General features: G+C 37.6%; 1 protein-coding gene across 6 annotated transcripts in view; it reads left to right on the plus strand.

Moving 5' to 3' along the window:
- Positions 1-25,275, plus strand: part of FANCC (FA complementation group C) — a 303,623-nt gene that overhangs the window by 218,698 nt on the left and 59,650 nt on the right. For all 6 annotated transcript variants that reach the window (XM_043927161.1, XM_043927163.1, XM_043927164.1 and 3 more), the window contains one exon: positions 3,536-3,700. In XM_043927161.1, coding sequence (XP_043783096.1) covers positions 3,536-3,700 — 165 coding nt within the window. The remainder of the gene's footprint in view (positions 1-3,535; positions 3,701-25,275) is intronic.

Here is a 25,275-nt window from a genome sequence, read left to right on the forward strand (position 1 = left end):
AGGTGAGTGACCACACCATCGTGGTTATCTAGGTCATTAAGATCATTTTGCACAGTTCTTCTGTATATCCTTACCACCTCTTCTTCATGTCTTTTGCATCTATTAGGTCCTTACTATTTCTGTCCTTTATTGAACCCATCCTTGCATGAAATATTCCTTTGATATCTCCCAGTATTCTTGGAGAGATATCTAATCATTCTCATTCTATTGTTTTCCTCTGTTTCTTTGCATTGTTTATTTAAGAAGGCCTTCTTATCTCCCCTTGCTGTTCTTTAGACCTCTGCATTCAGTTGGATATATCTTTCCCCTTTTAAGCCCTTGCCTTTCACTTCTCTTCTTTCCTCGGCTGTTTGTAAAGTCTCCTCAGACAACCATTTTGTCTTCTTACATTTCTTTATCTTTGGGATATTTTGGTCACCACCCCTTGCACAGTGTTACAAACCTCCATCCACAGTTCTTCAGGCACTCTGTCTACAGAGTCTCATCTCTCGAATCTGTGCATCACCTCCACTGTTAATCATAACGGATTTGATTTTAGGTCATACATGAATGGCCTAGTGGTTTTCCCTACTTTTTTCAATTTCAGTCTGGATCTTACAATAAGGAGCTCATGATCTGAGCCACAGTGAGCTCCAGGTCTCATTTTTGCTGACTGTATAGAACTTCTTCATCTTTGGCTGCAAAGGACATAATCAATCTGATTTCAGTATTGACCATCTAGTGACATCTAGGTGTGGAGTCATCTCTTGGGTTGTTGGAAAAGGGTGCTTACTATGACCAGGGTGTTCTCTTGACGAAACTGTTAGCCTTTGCCCTGCTTCATTTTGTACTCCAAGGTCAAACTTATCTAGTATTCCCAGTATCTCTTGACTTTTGCATTCCAGTCCCCTGTGATGAAAAGGGCATCTTTTTTTGGTGTTAGATCCAGACCTTTTAGGTTTATAGAACCAGTGAACTTCAGCTTCTTAAGTATCAGTGGTGGGGGCATAGAATTGGACTACTATGATGTTGAATGGTTTGCCTTGGAAACGAACTGAGATCCTTCTGTCATTTTTGAGATTGCACCCAAGTACTGCATTTCAGACTCTTTTGTTGACTTTTTTTTTTATCATTGTGTAGTTAGACAAAAAATCGTCTCTATGAGAATTTTGCTGTTATCAAGTAAAGAATACAGCTAAACTAATAATTTATAATAAATTAATAACAATATAAACCTTACATGCAATTATATCATATTTCCTAAAAGTATTCAGATTATTGCTAGAGATTGATATCTAATTCTAGGCACTTCTGTTAAATAGTAGAGCAGTGTTTCTCAAACTTTAGTGTGCAGAAGATTACCCTGGAAAAATGTAAACAGATTCCTTGGCCTCACTTCTAGGGATGCTGCTGCTGCTGATTTCTAGACCTGTACTTTGAGTACCTCTAATGTAGAAAACTTGGAAAAATCCTGAAGATTAATGTGCATAACCTATGATGAGTAGGAACTCTCACGATTTAGCCAGAAGATTAACATGAAAATGTAATGTAAAAAAATGAAATCAAGTGATGAACTAAGCACCTGAATGCCGTAGCATTTACTTTATATTCCCAACTTCTGTAATTTTAACAATTAAATACATAATACCATGAGAACAAGAGGGGGCTTCTGATGACCCACAAATTATGAGAAAGGCTTAAAGTGGTATGTAGTGGCATATTTTTAAGGTAAATATCACATCCCAACAAGCTTGTAAGAGCATTTTTTTTTAGGGTGGATTCAAGAAATAGGAGGGTAGATGGCAGCCAACCAGATAGTAGTACTCGTTCAGTTCAGTTCAGTTCAGTCGCTCAGTCGTGTCCGACTCTTTGCGACCCCGTGAATCGCAGCACACCAGGCCTCCCTGTCCATCACAAACTCCCGGAGTTTACTCAAACTCATGCCCATCGAGTTGGTGATGCCATCCAGCCATCTCATCCTCTGTCGTCCCCTTCTCCTCCTGCCCCCAATCCCTCCCAGCAGAGTACTTGTTAGTACTGCAGTAATAGCAGCCAGCTGGCTAGTTCCTCATCCACTCCTCCGCCTCATCCAGTAGCCCCAGAATAGAGACAATGGTGTCATGTTTCCAACAAATAGGAGGGAGATGAGCCTTTAAAGGAGAATAGGTATCAAATGGCTATCAACTCCCAGCAGTTTGGGGGGGTGCTCTAATGCCCAGAATGCAATTTATTGGCAACCCCAGCCAGCACCACATCCCTGACCCAGCCCCCTAGCACTGGAGGTGAACTACCCTAAACAGAGCATTCATGGAGAGGCTAATGTGGAATCCCAAATTCCAGAAAGAACAAGCGAAAATCACCAATATTCGTGAAAAATTGACACCATAAGGAAAAATGAGCCAAATGTAACAAACAAAATGCAAATATACCAGTATATACATTTACAAGGATAAGTGATTGGATATTTTAATAAAAAAGAAATAATAATCTTATTATTCCTTAATTAGCCTAAAGGAAATCAACTCTGAATATTCATTGGAAGGACTGATGCTGAAACTGAAGCTCCAGTACTTTGGTCTCCTTATGCGAAAAGCCAACTAATTGGAAAAGACCCTGATGCTGGGAAAGATTGAGGGCAGGGGGAGACGGGTGCGATAGAGAATGAGATGGTTGGATGCTGTCACCAACTCAATGGACGTGAGTTTGAACAAACTCTGGGAGACAGTGAAGGACGGGGAAGCCTAGCATGCTGTAGTCCATGGAATCGCAAAGAGGTGGACTTGACTGAGCAACTGAAAAACAACAATTAATTATCTTAAGAAGAGAAACTATTAAATCCTTGAAATAGGAATTTTTTTTTTTCTCTAAAGAGGAGACATTTGGGGGTGGGGAGGGAGTGGCAGGAGTCAATAAATAAGCTGAATAGGAGATAAAGCTAAATAACAAACAATGACTCCAAAGATTGAGCTGAGTAGTTCTGCTAGGATATAATACAAAAGGACAAAGAAATCAAAAGTAAGAAAAGCTTATTTTTTGTTTTTAACTTTTTGATACAGAGATCAGGGTAATGCTAATCTGTGTATCAAATTTGATATCATTTTGATTCAGCTTTCAGGGTAATGCTTGACCAGTAATTTGTGGATAATGTTGCAATAAATATGTACAACTAAATATAAGAATCCACTGCCTTCTTTCAAACTGTATAGGAAAGAGATTTGTAAACATATAAAAGAGTGCCACTCTTCTCACTAAATATTTTTTTGTTTTGTAAAATATTGTTTAACAAAAAATGTTATTCATGTTAACATCAAATGGATTCGTTTTTCATACTTTTAGCTAGTTAATAAATATTTTAGGTGTCTTTGTTTTAATTGCAAATGTGATGAATATCAGTAGTTATAACCTCAGAAATGAAAGAAATAATTCAAAGAAATTCAAATCAAAAAAATAATACAAAGAAATAATTAAATTCTTTCAGCATGAAGATTTTATATGCCTTTAACTGTGTGTGGCTCTAAGATTTGGGTGCTTATTTCTCATTTTATTTATTCCATAGGATGTCTCCTGAACGAGTAAGGTCCCTGTCGCGAATCTGTATCCCACTTGTTACTTTGCCGGATTTTGGACCACTGGTAGAGGCTCTGCTCACCTACCATGGACATGAACCTCAGGAAGTTCTCTGCCCTGAGTTCTTTGATGCTGTGAATGAGGCTTTTTTGCTGTAAGTGATGACCCTTTACTTCATCATCCAATTCTGTTTTCCTTTTTTTAGAATACTTCAGTATGTTGGAAAAGTAATTTTCAAATGTTTTGGTCTCAGTATACTGTATATTCCTAAAAATTACTGAAGATCTCAATGAACTTTTTAAAAAATGTGGGTTCTATCTGTCAATATTAACCATACTTGAAATTAAAACAAAAAATTTTTTAATATTTATCATTTCCTTTTAAAATAACAATAAATTGATTAAATATTAATACAAATAGCATATTTTTTAACAAAAAACTGACCTTTTCCAAGAAAAAATAATTGTCCCCCAAGAATGACATTGTTTTTACATTTTTGCAAACTTCTTTATTTTTGACTTAAAAGATGACAGCTAGGTTCTCACAGTATTTCTGTATTCAGTCTAATGCAGTTTGTTTTTTGGTTGAAGTATAAGAAAATCCCCTTCACATAGACATGCACTTGGAAAAAGGACTAGTATATTTTAATAGCCATCTCAGATTGTGGATATTTGAGGTGAATACCTCACCAAAACTTGAAAATGGTGGGGTTTTTTAAAGGTTAGTTGCAATGTGGATTCTGAAATTATGTAAATAAGCTTTTCATACTATTACATTAAAACCCATTGGTCTGTCTTGCACTTTAAATGGATTTTTTAGTTTCATGCATGGTTTGTTTGGAAAATATTGGTTCATTAAGTTATGCCGATCTTCCAAACATTGACATATTTTCATTTTATACTATCAAAATTACATTCATTCACAACTAGTCTTATCAGGAATGTCTTTTAAGTGTTGGGAAGCTATAAAGCTCACATTGGTGAATGCAAATTTTCAAAGATTCTAATTCCTGCTTAAAAACTCAAATTTATCATTGGTTACAATGCTGTCAGTTGTTTTTCTTAGTATGCTAAGGTCACTTCTGTAATTTTGAAAAAGTATGTGCCAAATATTCAAGTCTAAATAACCTTTGTTTGTCCGCCAGTCATTTTTCTCAAGTAAGTTTATAAAAAAAAAAGTGGCTAGTTGATCTTGCAGCTCAGCAAGTTACACAAGTGCTTTTCCTCTAGACAATCATCATTTTTTGGTATATAGCAGAAATGCTTTATGCATACTTTTCACCACACAGAATTTTTTTCAAGTTCAAAGTGTCCTCAAGGGTAAAATTAAGAAAATTAATATTTTATATTAATACTTGCTGTGAAATGCGCTTTTATGTGAAACTGGCAGTGTTGTTACAGTCTGTAGCATCAGAGTGTACAGTGGCCACTGTCGCTGCTCTGATCTGTGTTGGGTACAACGTTACTTGCTTTTTGTACTGTGAATGCAAATGTCAACTCAGTTGTTCTAGGAAAACCACGAGATACAAAATAGTTATTCAACACTCCAAGTATTTCTGTACCATATGTGTGTATTGATAAGTTCATCTAAAAAAAAATTCCTGTTCTTAGTTAGTGCTAATACCAGGTGAACAGAAGCAACACAGCTAGTTCAGTCATATCTAGAGATTCAATTTTAAGGCAGAAGTACAGTTCTGTTGATGAAATATTAAATCAAATACACATTTGAATTATTTAATTCCTTTTTCTAAAGATTCTGAATGATTGGTCTTAAGTTAGTGCTGCAATTAACTAGCACTATGATAGAGTTTGAGAATATCCTCTTAAGACACAGGAAGATACATTTACAATTTAGCACAATACTTTGAACTAGTTGTCCTACTCTCATGAGTCAGAGAAATCTCTGGTGTTTTGATTTTATCTTTTCCCCATGAAACAGCTGTGAACTGAAAGGAGAAATGTTTTAATTCTCTTTTGTAAACCAAATAATCCAGTTTTAATATAAGAAAATTTAAATAAAATTTATTTTTGAATAAAATATTATTAAAGTTTAAAATAAATAAAAATGTTTTATTTATATAAAAGATTTAAATATGTAAAGCATATATCTAAAATAATTTGGATACAATTTAGGAAATTTTTTAAAAGATGTTTGGGTTTATTACAAAATAAGACAAAAATGCACTTGGCTTCTGTTATGTTTCCATGTAGGCACAAGAGAAAACATCAGAGTTTTTACTTATTTATTACACTTTATTTTCCCCCGCCTTTACTGAGATATAAGTGATACATAACGCGGTGTATTTTTTAGGATGTATGGATTAATTTGATACACTTTTAAGTTGTAAATGACTACCACCAGAGTGTTAGTTAATACCTCCCTCACATCACAAGACTGCCATTTCTTTTTTTTTTTTTTGCTGTGAGAATATTTCAGATCTACTCTTAGCAATTTTCAAATATGCAATTCAGTATTATTAACTATGTGCCATGCTGTGCTGTACTTAGTCACTCAGTCATGTCTGTCTCTGCAAACCCATGGACTGTAGCCCGCCAAGCTCCTCTGTCCATGGGGCTTCTCCAGGTAAGAATCCTGGAGTGGGTTGCCATGCCCTCCTCCAGGGGATCTTCCCAACCCAGGGATCAAACCCAGGCTTCCTGCATTGCATGCAGATTCTTTACATCTGAGCCACCAGGGAAGCCCATTATTAACTACAATCAGCATGATGTATTTTTAGATCCCCAGAACTTATTCATCTTATAACTGGAAGTTTTAAGTACTTTTTGATCAACATCTTCCCATTTCTCCCACACCCCCAGTCCCTAGTAGCCATCATTCTAGTCTCTGTTTCTATGAGTTTATATTTTTTTAGATTCCACATAAAGTGATACCATATTTGTTTCTCTAACTTACTTCATTTAGCATAATGCCCTCAAGGTCATGCCCTCCATGTTGTCACAGCCAAGGATTTCCTTCCTTCTCGTGCCTGAATAATACCTGATTGTGTGTATGTGTGTGTGTACAGATATAAATATAAATACCACATCTTTATTCATTCTTCTATTGTTGGACACTTAGCTTGTTTTCATATCTTAACTATTTTGAATATACATAATAAACATGGGAGAACAAATATCTTTTCGATACTTTGTTTTTATTCCCTTTGGATATATACCCAGAAGTGGGATTGCTAGATCATTTGATAGTTTTAGTTTTAATTTTTTGAGGAGCCTCTATACTGTTTTCCATAGTAGCTGCACCAATTTGTGTTCCCACTAGTGTTACACCAAGGGTTCCCTTTTCTTCACATTCTCACCAACACTTGTTATCTTTTGTCTTTTTTATGATAGCCATCCTAATAGGTGTGGGATGATATTTCACTGTGATTTTGATTTGCATTTCCCTAATGATTAGTGATATTGAGTACCTTTCATTTACCTGTTGGGCATTTGCATATCTTCTTTGGAAAAATGTTTATGCATATGTTCTGCCCACTTTTTAATCAGATTGTTTCATTTTTTTTCCCTGTTGAGTTATATGAGTTCTTTATATATTTTGGATGTTTACTCATTATCAGACATATACTTTGTGAATATTTTCTTCCCTTATTTAGGTTGCCTTTTCATTTTGTTGATAGTGTAGAAGTTTTTTGCAGCATAGAAACTTCTTAGTTTGATGTAGTTCCATTTAATCTATTTTTGTTTTTGTTGCCTTTGCTTTCGTTGTCAAATCAAAAAGTCATTGCTAAGACTAATGTCATTCTTGTCCTCTATTATATTTTCTTCTGGGAGTTTTACAGTTTTAGGTCTTAACATTCAATTCCTTAATCCATTTTGAGTTGATTTTTGTGTTTAGTATAAGATAGGGTCCAGTGTCTTTTTTTTTTTTTTGCATGTGGTTTATCCATTTTCCCAGTATCATTTATTGAAGCAACTGTTTTTTCCCTACTGTATATTCCTGGCCTTTCTGTCATAATTTAGTTGATTCATATATTTATGAGTTTGTTTCTGGGCTGTCTTTTCTGACTGATGTGTGTATACCAATGCCATACTGTTTAGATTATTATAGTTTTGTAATATAGTTTACATGTACAGATGTGAGAGTTGGACTATAAAGAAAGCTGAGTGCAGAAGAATTGTGCTTTTGATGCTTTTTAACTGTGGTGTTGGAGAAGACTCTTGAGAGTCTCTTGGACTGCAGGGAGAGCCAACCAGTCCATCCTGAAGGAAATCAGTCCTGAATATTCATTGGAAGGACTGATGCTGAAGCTGAAACTCCAGTACTTTGGCTACCTGATGCAAAGAACTGACTCATTGGAAAAGACCCTGATGCTAGGAAAGATTGAAGGCGGGAGGAGAAGGGGACAACAGAGGATGAGATGGCTGGATAGCATCACCGACTCGATGGACATGAGTTTGAGTAAGCTCTGGGAGTTGGTGATGGACAGGGAAGCCTGGTGTGCTGCAGTCCATGGGGTCACAAAGAGTCGGACACAACTGAGTGACTGAACTGAACTGATAATAGTTTGAAATCAGGAATTATGATATCTCCCCCTCTTCTTTCTCAAGACTGCTTTGATTGTTCAGAAATCTTAAAATCTTAAATTTTAAGATTGTTTTTTCTGTTTCTGTGAAAAATAGCATTAGAATTTTGATAGGGATTGCATTGAATCTATAGGTCACTTTGGGTAGTATAGACATTTTAACAATATTAATTCTCCTGATCCATGAAAACAGTGTGTATTTCCACGTAATTGTGTCTTCTTCACTTTCTTTCCTCAAAACCTCAATGGTTTTCAGTAAACAGATTATAAGCCTCTTTGGTTAAATTTATTCCTAGGTATTTTAGTCTTTTTGATGCAGTTGTAAATGTGATTGTTTTCTTAATTTCTTTTTTTATAATAGATAATTCATTGTTAGTGTTTAGAAATGCAGTTGATTTTTTATATCCTACAACTTTACTGAGTTTATTGATTAGTTGTAATTTTGTTTTTTTGTGTGTGAAGTCTTTATGGTGTGTTTGTGTATGTATGTGTATGTATCTCCTGTCATGTGCAAATAGAGAGTTTTACTTCTCCTTTTTAGACATGCATGCCTTTTATTTCTCTTTCTTGCCTAATTGCTCTGACTAGGTCTTCCAGTATTATGTTGAATAAAAACGGAAGAGTGGACATTCTTAGAGGAAAAGTTTTCACTTTTTCATCATTGAATGTGATGTCGGTTATGTGTTTGTCATCTATGGCCCTTACTATACTGAGCTATTTGCCTTCTGTACCTATTTTGTTGAGAATTTTTATTGTAAATGAATGTTGAAATCAAATGTTTTTTCTGCATCTGTTGAGATGCTTTTAAGATTTTTTTTATCCTTCATTTTGTTAATGTGGTATATCACACTGATTGATTTCTGGCTATTGAACTATCTTTGTATTCTAGGAATAAATTCCACTTGGTCATTAAATTAGGCCCCTCAACCTAATTCCAATGTGTGTGTGTATGTCTGTCTGTGTCTGTGTAGGCTTCCCCACAGCAATAAGTAGGTCTGTTCACTAGCAGGCTATTTGAGAATTAAGCTCAATTCTGATATTATCAGAGATAGCATCTGATTGCACAGGTAAACGGCCCAGTTGCACAAAACTGCCTTGCACTTCAGATGCAATTATGAGCCCAGGTTGTCGCCTATGCTTCTACCTGACTTGTTACAAATTGGAGGTTCCCACAGCTCCCTCCTTGGGTTTGATTAAAATGCTAGAATGACTCACAGAACTCAAAGAAACATTTTACTTTCTAGATTACTGGTTTATTATAAAAGGATATAACTCAGAAACATCCAGATGGAAGAAATTTGTACAGCAAGATATGGGCGAAAGGGCATAGAGCTTCTTTGCCCTTTCAAGGTGTGCCGCTTTCCCCTGGTCTCCATGTGTTCACCTGGAAGCTCTCCATATACCATCTTCTGGGGTTTTGAGGGAGGCTTTGTTAATTAATAGGCATGATTGATTAAACCGTTGGCTGTTGGCAAGTGTTCAACCTGCAGACCCTTCTTCCCTCCTGGAGGTCAAGGAGGTAAGACTGAAAATTCCAACCCTCTAGTAACATGGTTGGTTCTCTTGGCAACCAGCCCCCACCCCTAAGTGAAGTCTAAAAGCCACCTCATTAATATAACAAGAGATACCTTAATAAGTGTTTTCACTTAAGAAATTTCAAGGTTCCCAGGAGCTCTGTGTCAGGAATGGGGTTGAAGCCCAAATATGTATTTCTTATTATAAATCACCGTATCAGTCATAGTGTGTAATCTTTTTAATGTATTGTTGAATTTGGTTTGCTGATATTTTATTGAGGACTTTTACATCAATATTCATCAGGGATATTGGCCTAATTATCCTTTCTTGTCGTATTCTTGTCTGGTTTTGGTATCTGAGTAGTGTGGCCATCATAAAATGAGTTTGGAAGTGTTCTTATTATTATTGTTGATTTTTTTTTTGGAAGACTTTGAGGAGGATTTATATTAGTCCTCTAAGCGGTAGAATTTACCTGTGAAACTGTTTGGCTGTGTTGCAGAAAGAGAGACCCCTTTCAGGGTCTGAGAGTGGGCTCTTGTCTAACACTCGGAAATGAATTGTCCAAGGAGACACACATGCTGATGAAGCAAGAGACTTTATTGGAAGGGGGCACCCAGGCAGAGACCAGGAAGATAAGGAAACCCAGGAGGACTGCTCTGTCAGATAGCTCACAGTCTTGAGTTTTATGGTGGTAGGATTAGTTTCCGAATTGTCTCTGGTGAATCATTCTGACTCAGGGTCCTTCCTGGTGGCACACACATTGTTTAGCCAAAATGGATTCCAATGAGGAGGATTCTGGGAAGTCAGTAGGACATGTGGCGTCTCCTTTTGACTTCCTTCCAACCAGAAGAATTTCTGGTTGGTGGTGCCTTGTTAGTTCCATGTTCCTTACTAGGACTTCCTGTTGTAAAATAACTCATGCAGATGTTTACTGTGGTGGCCGGCCAGAGTGGGCAGTTTCAGTCAATGTGTTTTCCCTAACAACTGGATTTTTCTTTGTTAGCAATTTAAGGTTACTGTCTCAATCTCTTTGCTAGTAATTGGTCTGTTCAGATTTTCTGCTTCTTCATGATTCAGTATTGGTAGGTTGTATGTTTATAGGAATTTATGCACTTCTTCTGGGTTGTCCAATTTGTTAATATATAATTTTCATAGTAGTCTCTTTCAATCATTTGTATTTGTGTGGTATCATTTTTAATATGTTTCCTCTTTAATTTATAATTTTATTTATTGGAGATTTGAGCCTCCTCCTTTTTTTTCTCTCTCTCTCTCTCTAGTTAGTTTATCAGTTCTTTCTTTCATGGATTGTATCTTTGTTTTTTTTCAATCTGTTAAGTTCATCACCATTGCCAAACTCAATCATCTGAGTTATCTTCTGGGTGTTATATAGTTTTGTGGTTTAATTTAGACTTAGAATACATTTTCAGTTAATTTTTATGAGGGATGTCTGGTCTTATGTCTAGAATTGGATTTTTTGCCTGTGGATGTCCAGTTATTCCAGCACCGTATGTAGAAAAGACAATCTTTACTGCATTATCTTTGCTCCTTTGTCAAAAGTCAATTGACTGTATTTAAGTCTATTTCCGGGGGCTTCCCAGGTGGCACTAGTGGTAAAGAATCCACCTGCCAATGCAGGAGACATAAGAGACAAGGGTTCAATCCCTGGGTTGGGAAGATTCCCTGGAGGAGAGCGTGGCAACCCACTCCAGTATTCTTGCCTGGAGAATCCAGTGGACAGAGGAGGCTGGCGGGCTACAGTCCACAGGGTTGCAAAGAGCTGGATGTGATTGAAGCGACTTAACACGCATGCTGGTCTATTTCTGGTCTCTCTTATCTATTGCACATTGATCTATTTATCAATATCACACTGTCTTGATTACTGTTGCTTTGTAGTAAATCTTGAAGTCAGGTAGTTTCAGTCCTCCAGCTTTGTTCTTCTCCTTTAGTATTGTGTTGGCTATTCTGGGTCTTTGCCTTCTCCATATAAACTTTTAAACCAGTTTCTTGATATCCACAAAATAACTTGTTGGGATTTTGATTGGGATTTCATTGAATCTATAATTCAAATTGGGAAGAACTGACATCTTAACAATATTGAGTCTTCCTATCAATGACTATTCTCCATTAATTTAGTTCTTCTTTGATTTTGTTTATCAGAGTTTTAAGATTTTTCTAATCTAGATCTTGTACATATTTTGTAAGATTTATACATAATTATTTAATTTGATAAATGGTATCTTCTTTTTAATTTCAGAGTCCACTTGTTCACTGCTGGTATGTAAGAAAATGATTAGCTTTGTTATTTTAACTTATATCCTGCAACTTTGCTATAACTGTTGATTAGTTTTGGTTTTTTGTCAATTATTTTAGATTTTCTGCACAGAAAGTAATTTAATCTTTCAACAAAAACAGTTTTATTTTTTCTTCCCACTCTGTATAGCTTTTATTTCCTTTTCTGTTCTTACTGAATTAGCTCAACTTTCTAGTATGAAGTCTGAAAAAATATGGTGCAAGGGGACATCTTTGACTTGTACCTAATCTTAGTGGGCAAGCTTCAAGTTTCTTCCCATTAATATGATTATTAGTAGTAGAAGTTTTGTAAATGTTCTTTATCATCTATGATCATATTGGTCTTTAAGGTTTCTATGCTTGTAATGCCTTATCTGCTTTTAGTATTAGTGTAATTTTAGCCTCATAGTATGAGTTAGGAAGTATTGCTTTGGCATCTGTCCTCCAAAAGAGATTGTAAAAAATGGGTATAATTTTGTCCTTAAATGTATAGCAGAATTCACCAGTGAATTTATCCAAGCCTGGTACTTTCAATTTCTTGTAAAATATATAGGCCTACTCATTTAGTTTACTTCTTGTGCAAGTTTTGGCAGATTGTATCTTTCAAGTATCTGTCTATTTCATGTAGATTATCAAATTTGTTGGCATAAACTTGTTCAGTTGTTGTTCAGTCACTCAATCATGTCCAACTCCTTGCGATCCCATGGACCACAGCAGGCCAGGCTTCCCTGTCCTTCACCATCTCCTGGAGTTTGTTCAAACCCATGTCCATTGAGTCAGTGATGCCATCCAACCATCTCATCCTCTGTCATCCCCTTCTCCTCCTGCACTCAGTCTTTCCCAGCATCAGGGTCTTTCCCAGTGAATCAGCTCTATGCATCAGGTGGCCAAAGTATTGGAGCTGTAGCTTCAGCACCAGTCCTTCCAATGAATATTCAGGGTTGATTTCCTTTAGGATTGACTGATTTGATCTCCTTGCTATCCAAGGGACTCTGTAGGGTCTTCTCCAGCACCACAGTTTAAAAGCATGAATTCTTCAGCATTCAGCTTTCTTTACAGTCCAACTCTCACATCCATACATGACTACTGGAAAAACCATAGTTTTGACTATATGGACCTTTGTCGGCAAAGTGATGTGTCTGCTTTTCACCACACTGTCTAGGTTTGTCATAGCTTTTCTTCCAAGAAACAATTGTCTTTTAATTTCATGACTGCAGTCACCATCTGCAGTGATTTTGGAGCCCGAGAAAATAAAGTCTGTCACTGTTCCCATTTTCCCCCCATCTATTTGCCATGAAGTGATGGGACCAGATGTCATGATCTTAAAAAAAAACAAACTTGTTCGGAGTACTCCTTTATCATCCTTTTATGCCTGTAGGATCTGGAGTGACGTCTCCTCTTTCATTTCTGCTGACAGTAGTTTGTTTCCTCTCTTTCTTAGTTAGCCTAGCTAGTTGATTTTATTGATCTTTTTCCATGACCACCTTCTGGTTTCATTTTCTCTTATTGATTTTCTGTTTGCATTTTCACTTGATTTCAACTCTAATTCTTGTTTTCTACTTACTTTGGATTGAATTTTCTCTTCTTTTTCTAGTTACCTGAGTTGGAAACTTGGATTATTTGTCTTAGATATTCCTTTTTTATAAATGTACATTTTTATAATATATTCAGTGCCACAGATTTCCCTCTAAGTACTGATTCACTGTATTCTACAAATTTTTGACAATTTATGTTTTCATTTTCATTTAATTCAAAATAATTTTAAATTTCTTTGGAGATTTCTTCTTTGATTCATGTGTTACTTAGAAATATGCTTGTAAATCTCCCCACAATTTGAGATTTTCAAGTAAGCTTTCTGTTATTTATTTCTGATTTAATTCCATTGTGCTCTGAGGGTAGGCATTATATGATTTCTATTCTTTCATAATTTTGTTAAGGTATGTTTTATAGCCCAGAGTATAGTCTGTCTTGGTGAATGTTCCATGTAAGCTTAAGGAGAAGGTGTTTTCTGCTGTAGTTGAATAAACTAGTCTATGCTGCGGCTGCTAAGCCGCTTCAGTCGTGTCCGACTCTGTGTGACCCCATAGACGGCAGCCCACCAGGCTCCTCCGTCCATGGGATTTTCCAGGCAACAGTACTGGAGTGGGGTGCCTTTGCCTTCTCTGAAAGTAGTCTATAGAGTCCTTATATTCACTCCTTATGGCTTTTTTAAAATTCAGCCACGTTCTTATACATCTTCTGCCTGCTGGATCAGTGCATTTTATTGAGGGATGTTAAAATCTCCAGGTATGATAGTGAATTCATCTATTTCTCTTTTTACAGTTCTATTAGATTTTTCCCTTGTATAATTTGACACTCTGTTATTCAGTTCATTTCAGTTGCTCCATCGTGTCCAACTCTTTGTGACCCCATGGACTGCAGTACGCCAGGCTTCCCTGTCCATTATCCAACTCCCAAAGCTTGCACAAACTCATGTCCATCGAGTCGGTGATGCTATCCAACCACCTCATCCTCTGTCATCCCCTTCTCTCCCACCTTCCACCTTTCCCAACATCAGAGTCTTTTCCAAGGAGTCAGTTCTTCACATCAGGTGGCCAAAGTACTGGAGTTTCAGTTTCAGCATTAATCCTTCCAATGTATATACTCAGGCCTGATTTCCTTTAGGATTGACTAGTTTGATCTCCTTGCAGTCTAAGGGACTCTCAAGAGTCTTTTCCAACACCACAGTTCAAAAGCATTAATTCTTCAGTGCTCAGCTTTATTTATGGTCTAACTCTCACATCCATACATGACTACTGAAAAAACCATAGCTTTGACTAGACGGATCTTTGTTGGCAACAGAATGTCTCTGCTTTTTAATATGCTATCTAGATTTGTCATAGCTTTTCTTCCAAGGAGCAAGTGTATTTTAATTTCATGGCTACAGTCACCATCTGCAGTGATTTTGGAGCCCAAGAAAATAAAGTCTGTCACTGTTTTCATTGTTGCCCCATCTATTTGCCATGAAGTGATGGAACAAGATGCCATGATCTTAGTTTTTTGAATGTTGAGTTTTAAGTCAGCTTTTTCACTGAAACTATGAGCCATGCCATGTAGGGCCAACCAAGACAGATGGCTGGGTCATGGTGGAGAGTTCTGACAAAATTTGGTCCACTGGCGAAGGGAATGGCAAACCACTTCAGCATTCTTGCCTTGAGAACCCCATGAACAATTATGAAGAGACAAAAAGATATTCCACTCTGTTGTGGCATATGCAAGCTAAGGACTGTTACATCTTCTTGGAAAATTGAGCCCTTTATCATTATGTAATCAGCTTCTGTATTCCTGATAATTTCCCTTGCCTTAACGTCTGTTGTATTTGAAATGAACATAACTACTCCTGCTTTCTTTTAGTGTTATCATGGCATATTTTTATCCATCCATGTAGGTTTTTAAAAACATATATATATTTAACTTTTTTACTTTGGTTGTGCTGGGTCTTTGTTGCTGCACGTGGGCTTTCTCTAGTTGTGGTGAGCAGGGGCTCCTCTTCTGTTTCAGTGCATAGCCTTCTCGTTGTGCTGGCTTCTCTTGTTTCGGATCACGGGCTCTAGGTGCTCAGCCTTCAGTAGTTGCAGCACATGAGCGCAGTAATTGTGGCTTTCTGGCACGGGAGAGAGTACACGGGCTTCATTACTCTGAGGCATGTGGATCTTCCCAGATCAGGGATCGAATCTGTGTCTCCTGCATTAGCAAGTGGATTCTTTACCACTGAGCCACTAAGGAAGCTCACCATTTAGTTTTCATATATGTATTTTTATATTTAACATGGATTTCTTTTTTTCTTTTTTAATTGTTTTTTTATTGAAGGATAATTGCTTTACAGAATTTTGTTGTTTTCTGTCAAACGTCAACAAGAATCAGCCACAGGTATACATACATCCCCTCCCTTCTGAACCTCCCTCCCATCTCCCTCCCCACCCCACCCCTCTAGGTTGATACAGAGCCCCTGTTTGAGTTTCCTGAGCCACACAGCAAATTCCCACTGGCTACTTATCTGTTTTACATACGGTAATGTAAGTTTCCATGTTACTCTTTCCATAAATCTCACCCTCTCGTCCCCTCCCCATGTCCATAAGTCTATTCTCTATGTCTGTTTCTCCATTGCTGCCCTGTAAATAAATTCTTCAGTACCATTTTTCTAGATTCCATAAATATGCATTAGAATACAATATTTATCTTTCTCTTTCTGACTTACTTCACTCTGTATAATACGTTATAGGTTCATCCACCTCATTAGAACTGACTCATATGTGTTCCCTTTTATGACTGAGTAATATTCCATTGTTTATATGTACCACGACTTCTTTATCCATTCATCTGTCAGTGGACATCTAGGTTGCTTCCATGTTCTAGCTATTGTAAATAGTGCTGCAATGAACAATAGGATACATGTGTCTTTTTCAATTTTGATTTCCTCAGGGTGTATGCATAGTAGCAAGATTGCTGGGTCATATGGTGGTTTTATCCCTATTTTTTAAAGAATCTCCATACCATCTTCCATAGTGGCTGTATCAGTTTACATTCACACCAACAGTACAAGAATGTTCCCTTTTCTCCACACCCATCCCAGCATTTATTGTTTGTAGACTTTTTGATGAGAGCCATTCTGACTAGTGTGAGGTGATATCTCATTGTAGTTTTGATTTCCTTTTCTCTAATAATGAGCAGTTTTGAGTATCTTTTCATGTATTTGTTAGCCATCCATATGTCTTCTTTGGAGAAATGTCTGTTTAGGTTTTTTCCCCACTTTTTGATTGCGTTGTGTGTTTTTCTGGTATTGAGTTGTATGAGCTGCTTATATATTTTGGAAATTAATCCTTTGTCAGTTGTTTCATTTGCTATTATTTTCTCCCATTCTGAGGGTTGTCTTTTCACCTTGCTTATAGTTTCCTTTGCTGTGCAAAAGCTTTTTTAAGTTTAATCAGGTCCCACTTGTTTACTTTTGTTTTTATTTCCATTATTCTAGGAGGCGGGTCACAGACGATCTTGCTTTGATTTATGTCAACGAGTGTTGTGTCTATGTTTTCCTCTAAGAGTTTTATAGTTTCTGGTCTTACATTTAGGTCTTTAATCTATTTTGACTTTATCTTTGTGTATGGTGTTAGGAAGTGTTCTAATTTCATTCTTTTACATGTAGCTGTCCAGTTTTCCCAGCACCATTTATTGAAGAGGCTGTCTTTGCCCCATTGAATGGTCTTGCCTCTTTGTTAAAAGTAAGGTACTCATAGGGACATGGGTTTATTTCTGGGCTTTCTATCTTCTTCCATTGGTCTATATTTCTGTTTTGGTGCCAGTACCATACTGTCTTGATGACTGTAGCTTTGTAGTATAACCTGAAGTCAGGAAGGTTGATTCCTCCAGCTCCATTCTTTCTCAAGACTGCTTTGGCTATTCGGGGTCTTTTGTGTTTCCATATGAATTGTGAAATTTTTTGTTCTAGTTCTGTGAAAAATGCCACTGGTAATTTGATAGGGACCACATTGAATCTGTAGATTATGTTTGGTAGTATAGTTATTTTCACAGTATTAATTCTTCCTACCCATGAACATGAAATATTTCTCCAACTGTCTATTGCATCTTTGATTTCTTTCATTTGTGTCTTACAGTTTTCTGTGTATAGTTCTTTTGTCTCCTTAGGTAAGTCTATTCCTAGATATTTTATTCTTTTTTTTGCAATGGTGAGAAGGATTGATTCCTTAATTTCTCTTTCTGATTTTTCACTATTAATATATAGAAATGCAAGTGATTTCTGTGTATTGATTTTGTTTCCTGAAACTTTGCTAAATTCACTGATTAGCTCTAGTAATATTCTGACACTATCTTTAGGATTTTCTATGTACAGTATCATGTCATCTGCAAATGGTGAGAGCTTTACTTCTTCTTTTCCAATCTGGATTCCTTTTATTTCTTTTTCTTCTCTGATTGCTCTAGCTAGGACTTCCAGAACCATGTTGAATAATAGCAGTGAAAGTGGATACCCTTGTCTTCTTCCTGATCTTAGGGGGAATGCTTTCAGTTTTTCACCATTAAGAATAATGTTTTCTGTAGACTTATCAGATCTGGCCTTGAATATGTTGGGGTAGTTTCCTTCTATGCCCATTTTTTGAAGAGTTTTAATCATAAGTGAGTGTTGAATTTTGTCAAAGGCTTTTTCTGCATCTATTGAGATTATCATATGATTTTTATCTTTCAATTTGTTAATATGATGTATCACATTGATTGATTTGTGTATATTGAAGAATCCTTGCATCCCTGGAATAAACCTAGCTTGATCTTATTGCCAAAGCCTTTGACTGTGTGGATCACAATAAACTGGAAAATTCTTAAAGAGATGGGAATACCAGACCATCTGACCTGCCTCTTGAAAAACCTGTTTGCAGGTCAGGAAGCAACAGTTAGAACTGGACATAGAACAACAGACTGATTCCAAATAGGAAAAGGAGTACATCAAGGCTGTATATTGTCACCCTGCTTATTTAACTTATATGCAGAGTACATCATGAAGAATGCTGGGCTGGAAGAAGCACACGCTGGAATCAAGATTGCCGGGAGAAATATCAATAACCTCAGATGTGCAGACGACACCACCCTCATGGCAGAAAGTGAAGAGGAACTAAAAAGCCTCTTGATGAAAGTGAAGGAAGAGAGTGAAAAAGTTGTCTTAAACCTCAACATTCAGAAAACTAAGATCATGGCATCTGATCCCATCACTTCATGGGAAATAGATGGGGAGACAGTGGAAACAGTGTCAGACCTTATTTTTTTGGGCTCCAAAATCACTGCAGATGGTGATTGCAGCCATGAAATTAAAAGACACTTACTCCTTGGAAGGAAACTTATGGCCAACCTAGACAGCATATTAAAAAGCAGAGACATTACTTTGCCAACAAAGGTCCGTCTAGTCAAGGCTATGGTTTTTCCAGTGGTCATGTATGGATGTAAGAGTTGGACGGTGAAGAAAGCTGAGCGCCGAAGAATTGATGCTTTTAAACTGTGGTGTTGGAGAAGATTCTTGAGAGTCCCTTGGACTGCAAGGAGATCCAACCAGTCCATCCTAAAGGAGATCAGTCCTGGGTGTTCACTGGAGGGACTGATGTTGAATCTGAAACTCCAGTCCTTGGCCACCTCATGCAGAGAGTTGACTCATTGGAAAAGACCCTGATGCTGGGAGGGATTGGGGGCAGGAGGAGAAGGGGATGACAGAGGATGAGATGGATGGATGGCATCACCGACTCAATGGACTACCCAATGGGTTTGGGTAGACTCCGGGAGTTGGTGATGGACAGGGAGGCCTGGTGTGCTGCGATTCATGGTGTCGCAAAGAGTCAGACACTACTGAGCCACTGAACTGAACTGAACTGATCATATTGTATGAGCTTTTTGATGTGTTGCTAATTCTGTTTGCTAAAATTTTGTTGAGAATTTTTGCATCTATGTTCATCGGTGCTATTGGCCTGCAGTTTTCTTTTTTGTGTTGTCTTTGTCTGGTTCACGTATCAGGGTGATGGTAGCCTTGTAGAATGAGTTTGGAAGTGTTCCTTCCTCTGCAATATTTTGAAAAAGTTTTAGAAGGATAGGCATTAGCTTTTCTCTGAGTCTTTGATAGAATTCTCCTGTGAAGCCATCTGGTTCTGGGCTTTTGCTTTTGGGGAGATTTTTTTTATCACAAGTTCAATTTCAGTGCTTGTAATTGGGTTGTTCATAATTTTCATTTCTTCCTGGTTCAGTCTTGGAAGATTGTACTTTTCTAAGAATCTGTCCATTTCTTCCAGGTTATCCATTTTATTGCCATATAGTTGTTTATAATAGTCTCTTACAATCCTTTGTATTTCTGCATTGTCTTTTGTAACCTCTCCTTTTTCATTTCTAATTTTGTTGATTTGATTCTTCTCTCTTTTTTTCTTGATGAATCTGGCCAAAAGTTTGTCAATTTTATCTTCTTGAAGAACCAGCTTTTAGTTTTATTAATCTTTACTATTGTTTATTTCATTTCTTTCTACTAATTTTGGGGGCTTTTTGGTTCTTTTTCCAGTTGTTTTAGGTGTAAAGTTACATTGTCTGTTTGACATTTTTCTTGTTTCTTGAGGTAGGATTGTATTGCTATAAACTTTTTTGAAAGTTTTAGAACTGTTTTTGAACTGTTTTGAACTGTTTAGAAAGTTTTAGAACTCTTAGAACTGTTTTTGCTGCATCCCATAGGTTTTGAGTTGTGTTTTCATTGTCATTTGTTTCTAGAAATTTTTTGATTTACCTTTTGATTTCTTCAGTAACCTGTTGGTTATTTAGAAACACATTGTTTAATCGCCATGTGTGTGTGTTTTTTAGTTTTTTTTCCTTGTAATGATATCTAGTCTCATAACGTTGTGATCAGAGAAGATGCTTGATACGACTTCAATTTTCTTAAATTTACTGAGGTTTGATTTGTGACCCAAGATGTTGTCTATCCTGGAGAATGTTCCATGTGCACTTGAGAAGAAGGTGTATTCTTCTGCATTTGGAAGGAATGTCCAGGAGATATCAATGAGATCCATCTCATCTGATGTATCGTTTAACTTGTATTTCCTTATTACTTTCCTGTTTTCATGATCTGTCCATTGATGTGAGTGGGGTGTTAAAGTCTCCTACCATTATTGTGTTACTGTCAATTTTTCCTTTTATGGCGTGTTACTATCAATTTCTCCTTTAGTGTTTGTCTTATGTATTGAGGTGTTCCTTTGTTGGGTGCATAGATATTACAATTGTTGTGTCTTCCTCTTGGATTGATCCCTTGATCATTATGCAGTGTCCTTCCTTATCTCTTGTAATATTCTTTATTTTAAAGTCTATTTTGTCTGATATGAGGATTGCTACTCCAGCTTTATTTTGCTTCCCATTTGCATGGAATATATTTTTCCATCCTCTCACTTTCAGTCTATATGTGTCTTTAGGTCTGAAGTGGATTTCTTGTAGACAGCTTATATACGGGTCTTGTTTTTGTATCCATTCAGCCTGTCTGTGTCTTTTGGTTGGAGCATTTAATCTGTTTACATTTAAAGTAATTATTTATTTATATGTTCCTATTGCCATTTTGTTAATTGTTTGGGTTTGATTTTGTAGGTCTTTTTCTTCTTTTGTATTTCCTGACTATATAAGTCACTTTAACATTTGTTGTAAAGCTGGTTTGGTGGTACTGAATTCTGTTAACTTTTGCTTGTCTTAAAAGCTTTTTATTTCTCCATCAATTTTGAATGAGATCCTTGCCGGGTACAGTAGTCTCAGTTGTAGATTTTTCCCTTTAAATATATCCTGCCATTCCCTTCTGGCCTACAGAGTTTCTGCTAGAAGATCAGCTGTTAAACGTATGGGGCTTCCCTTGTATGTTACTTGTTGCTTCTCCCTTGCTGCTTTTAATATTCTTTCTTTGTCTTTAGTCTTTGTTAGTTTGATTAGTCTGTGTCTTGGCGTGTTTCTCCTTGGGTTTATCCTGTATGGGACTTGCTGTGCCTCTTGGACTTGATTGACTATTTCCTTTTCCATGTTGGGGAAATTTTCAACTATAATCTCTTCAAAAATTTTCTCATTCCCTTTCTTTTTCCCTTCTTCTTCTGGGACCCCTATAATTCAAATGTTTGTGCATTTGATATTGTCCCAGAGGTCTCTGAGACTGTCCTCAGTTCTTTTCATTCTTTTTACTATATTTTGCACTTCGGAAGTTATTTCCACCATTTTACCTTCCAGCTCACTGATTCGTTCTTCTGCTTCAGATATTCTGCTATTGATTCCTTCCAGAGTATTTTTAATTTCAGTAATTGTGTTGTTTGTCTCTGTTAGTTTATTCTTTAATTCTTCTAGGTCTTTATTAATTGCTTCTTGCATATTCTCCATTCTATTTTCAGGGTTTTTGATCATCTTTACTATCATTATTCTGAATTCTTTTTCGGGTAGTTTGCCTATTTCCTCTTCATTTATTTGGACTTCTGTGTTTCTAGTTTGTTCCTTTATTTGTGTACTATTTCTCTGCCTTTTCATTATTTTTTTTTTAACTTGTTGTGTTTGAGATCTCCTTTTCCCAGGCTTCAAGGTTGAATTCTTTCTTCATTTTGGTTTCTGCCCTCCTAATGTTGGTCCCTTGGTTTATGTAAGCTTCATGTAAGGTGAGGTTTGTACTGAATTTTTTTGTTTGTTTGTTTTTCCTCTGATGGGCAAGGCTGAGTGAGGTGGCACTCCTGTCTGCTGATGATTGGATTTGTGTGTTTGTTTTGTTTGTTGTTTAGATGAGGCATCCTGCACAGGGTGCTTCTGGTGATTGGGTGATGTTGGGTCTTGTATTCAAGTGGTTTCCTTTGTCTGAGTTCTCACTATTTGATACTCCCTAGGGTTAGTTCTTTGGTAGTCTAGGGTCTTGGAGTCAGTGCTCCACTCCAAGGCTCAGAGTTTAATCTCTAGTCAGGAACAACGGTTCCATAAGTGATTTGTTGTGGCATAAAGTGAGATTGAAACAAATACCCCAAAACGAGAAACCAAAGATGAACAACATATAAATGGCCATTACAAAATCAAGCAAATAATAATGAAAATAGTGGAATATACACACATATATATACACCCATAAGTAAAATCAAAACAGTCCAAAAATAAAGTACAATAGATTGACTCAGCAAACAAAGGAAACCAAAAATTATATCTACCAGTTAAGAACAAAACTAACTAAATCACAAACTAGGAAACAAAGCAAGATGCCAAGTGGGGAAGAAAGCAATGAAACCAAAATTAACAAATGTTGAGAAGAAAAAAAGAAAAGAAAGCAAAAATAGATATGCAAAATTAAATAAAGGTAGATAAAGAAGGTTTATATACATTAAAGATTATCTGTAAAGGGAAAAGAACAGTGGGAAAAGTAAACAAAGGAATAAATGTAGAAAAATAGTAATAGGTTTAAAAAACTGAAAATTAAAATTTAAAAAAAGGAAGAAGAAAGACAGACAGAAAAAAAGAAAAAGAACTCCATAGAAAAGAAAGAAAAAGAACTCCACAGAACTGCAGAAGCCCAACATAGAGGCAGAAGTTTATAACAATGAAAAGTGTGAATGAAAAAAAAAACTCAAAAGCTTAATTAGATTTCATAGTGCTAATAAAATCGACAACTACAACAGAGGGAGAAAAAAAGGAAAAAAAAGAAAAAAATCCAAAAGAATGTACAGAACAAGTCAAAACACAAGAATAATAGATGTTTTTCTTGAGTCACTGCTGTCAGAGTCCTTTTCCTCGCCGGGAGTCACAGTCCACCTCGCCTCCCTAGGGCGCCCTCTGACACTGTGCTGGTCTCTGACCTGCTGTGGGGGCAGCTGAGGTTCTAATCTGGTCCTGCTCCTGTGTGTTCTCGCCTCCAGTGTCCACAGCTATCAGATCTAGTGCACTGTCTTTTGTGGGAGCTCTCAGTGACCTTTTATATATTCCATAGACACAGAGTCTGCCTATTGGATTGTGTGGATTTAATCTGCAGCTTGTGCAGCTGGTGGGAAGGTTCTGGATCTTCTTCCTTAGCCACACTGCCCCTGGGTTTCAATTGTGGTTTTATTTCCATCTCTGCATGTGGGTCACCCCCTGGGGTTTGCTCCTGAGGCCGCCCTGGAGGACTTGGGTCTGCCCCAGTGAGGGCCAGGTGTGGAGGTGGTGCAGCTCATTGGGTCTCGGGTTTTGGCAGCACCAGGTACTCAGGGGGGTTGGCGGCTGGGGCAGCAGGAAATATAGTGCTCTAGAAGGGCATGGAAACCAGCATTGGCCAGTACACTCCAGTATTCTTGCCTGGAGAACCCCACCTGACAGAGAAGCCTGACAGGCCAGTCCACAGGGTCACAAAGAGTTGGGCATGACCGAAGTGACCCTGCATGCATAGATGCAAGACTGTTTTTTCGCCTGAGGCAGCTCCGCCCCAGTGAGGGTTGAGCGTGAATGTGGCACAGCTGCTTGGGTTGCAGGGACCCTGGCGGCGCCAAGTGTGCAGAGACGCGAACTGCCTCTGCCACAGGAGTTATGGCCCTATCAGAGGCTTTTTTCCAGCCTCTTGTAACTGGTGATCAGAAGGCCTCTTTGGCCAGTCTTTCTCCGTAGCTCCACCCGTTCAGGCACTTAGAGAGCTCCCTTGCCTGGGGCCCTTCTCTGTCATTCAGGGCATCAGGCGCAGAGGGGCCCCCTGGCTGGTGTCATACTCTGTAGATCGGTGCATCAGGCTCTTAAAGGGGCCCCCTGGCTGGGGTCTTACTCTGTAGATCGGTGCGTCAGGTGTCAGGTGTTTGATGGGCCAGCCTCTCTATTATTCAGTTGCTGATGCTGGAGTGTGGGAAGAGAGAAGCTATGGTGATGGTTCCACCCACTATGTGTGACCCAGCAGTACTGTCTTGCTTCCATGGCTGCCAGGCTTTCCTCCACAGTCATTTCCTACCACAGTCTCCTCCCTCACAGGTCCTTGATACGTCTCTCTGCAGTCAACAGCAGCCCTTGCTCTGGGATTGCTCCATAATCCCTAAACTCCAGCTCCCAGCTGCTGAGACTTCTAGGGGACCTGCGTCCCTATCCTGGGTATGTCTGGGGCTGCAGCAAGGACTGTCTGCTTCTCATTCCATTTAGGCTGCCACCAATCAGCTGTTTCACTTTCAGCCTTAAATGTTTCTCCTCTGACTCAGTTGCCCTAATGTGGAGATCGGACCCCTGCTTCAGTTCTCCCACCCACCAAGGGCAGATCCAGTCCTACTAACACTCCTGTTTGTCCCCCTAGTTCCTTCATTCTACCGAGTTTTGCATGGTTCTATATATTCTTTTCTGCTCGTCAGGTATTCCTGTCTGCTCTCAGCTGATGTTCTACATGCACTTCTGTGTCTGAAGGTGTGTTCCTGATGTATCTGTAGAGAGAGATGTACTCCACATCCACTTATTCCTCTGCCGTCTTTTTCTCCTCCTCTAATATGGATTTCTTGTAGACAAGGTATAATTGGTCTTGTTTTGATAGAGTCTGTCAATGTCAATCTTTATTTGGTGCATTTAGACCGTTGAGGTTCAAAGTGATTATTGTTATAGTTGGACTAGTATCTATTATATTTATTACTGCTGTGTATTTGTTGTCCTTGTGATTTTTTTCCTCTTTTGTCTTTCACCCTTTTTCTGCCTTTGGTGGCTCTAATTGAGCATTTTATCTCATTTTATCTCCTTTCTTAGCATAGTTGTTACACTTCTTTTCTTACCTGTTTTAGTGATTTCTCTAGAGTTTGCAATATGCATCAACAGTTAGTTCAAATCCGCTTTCATCAGTTCACTTTTTGAAGTTTATAGTGCAGAGGCACAAGCTCACTAAGTACCTTATAACA

Source organism: Cervus elaphus, chromosome 16, assembly GCF_910594005.1.
Source record: "Cervus elaphus chromosome 16, mCerEla1.1, whole genome shotgun sequence".
Classification (NCBI taxonomy): domain Eukaryota; kingdom Metazoa; phylum Chordata; class Mammalia; order Artiodactyla; family Cervidae; genus Cervus; species Cervus elaphus.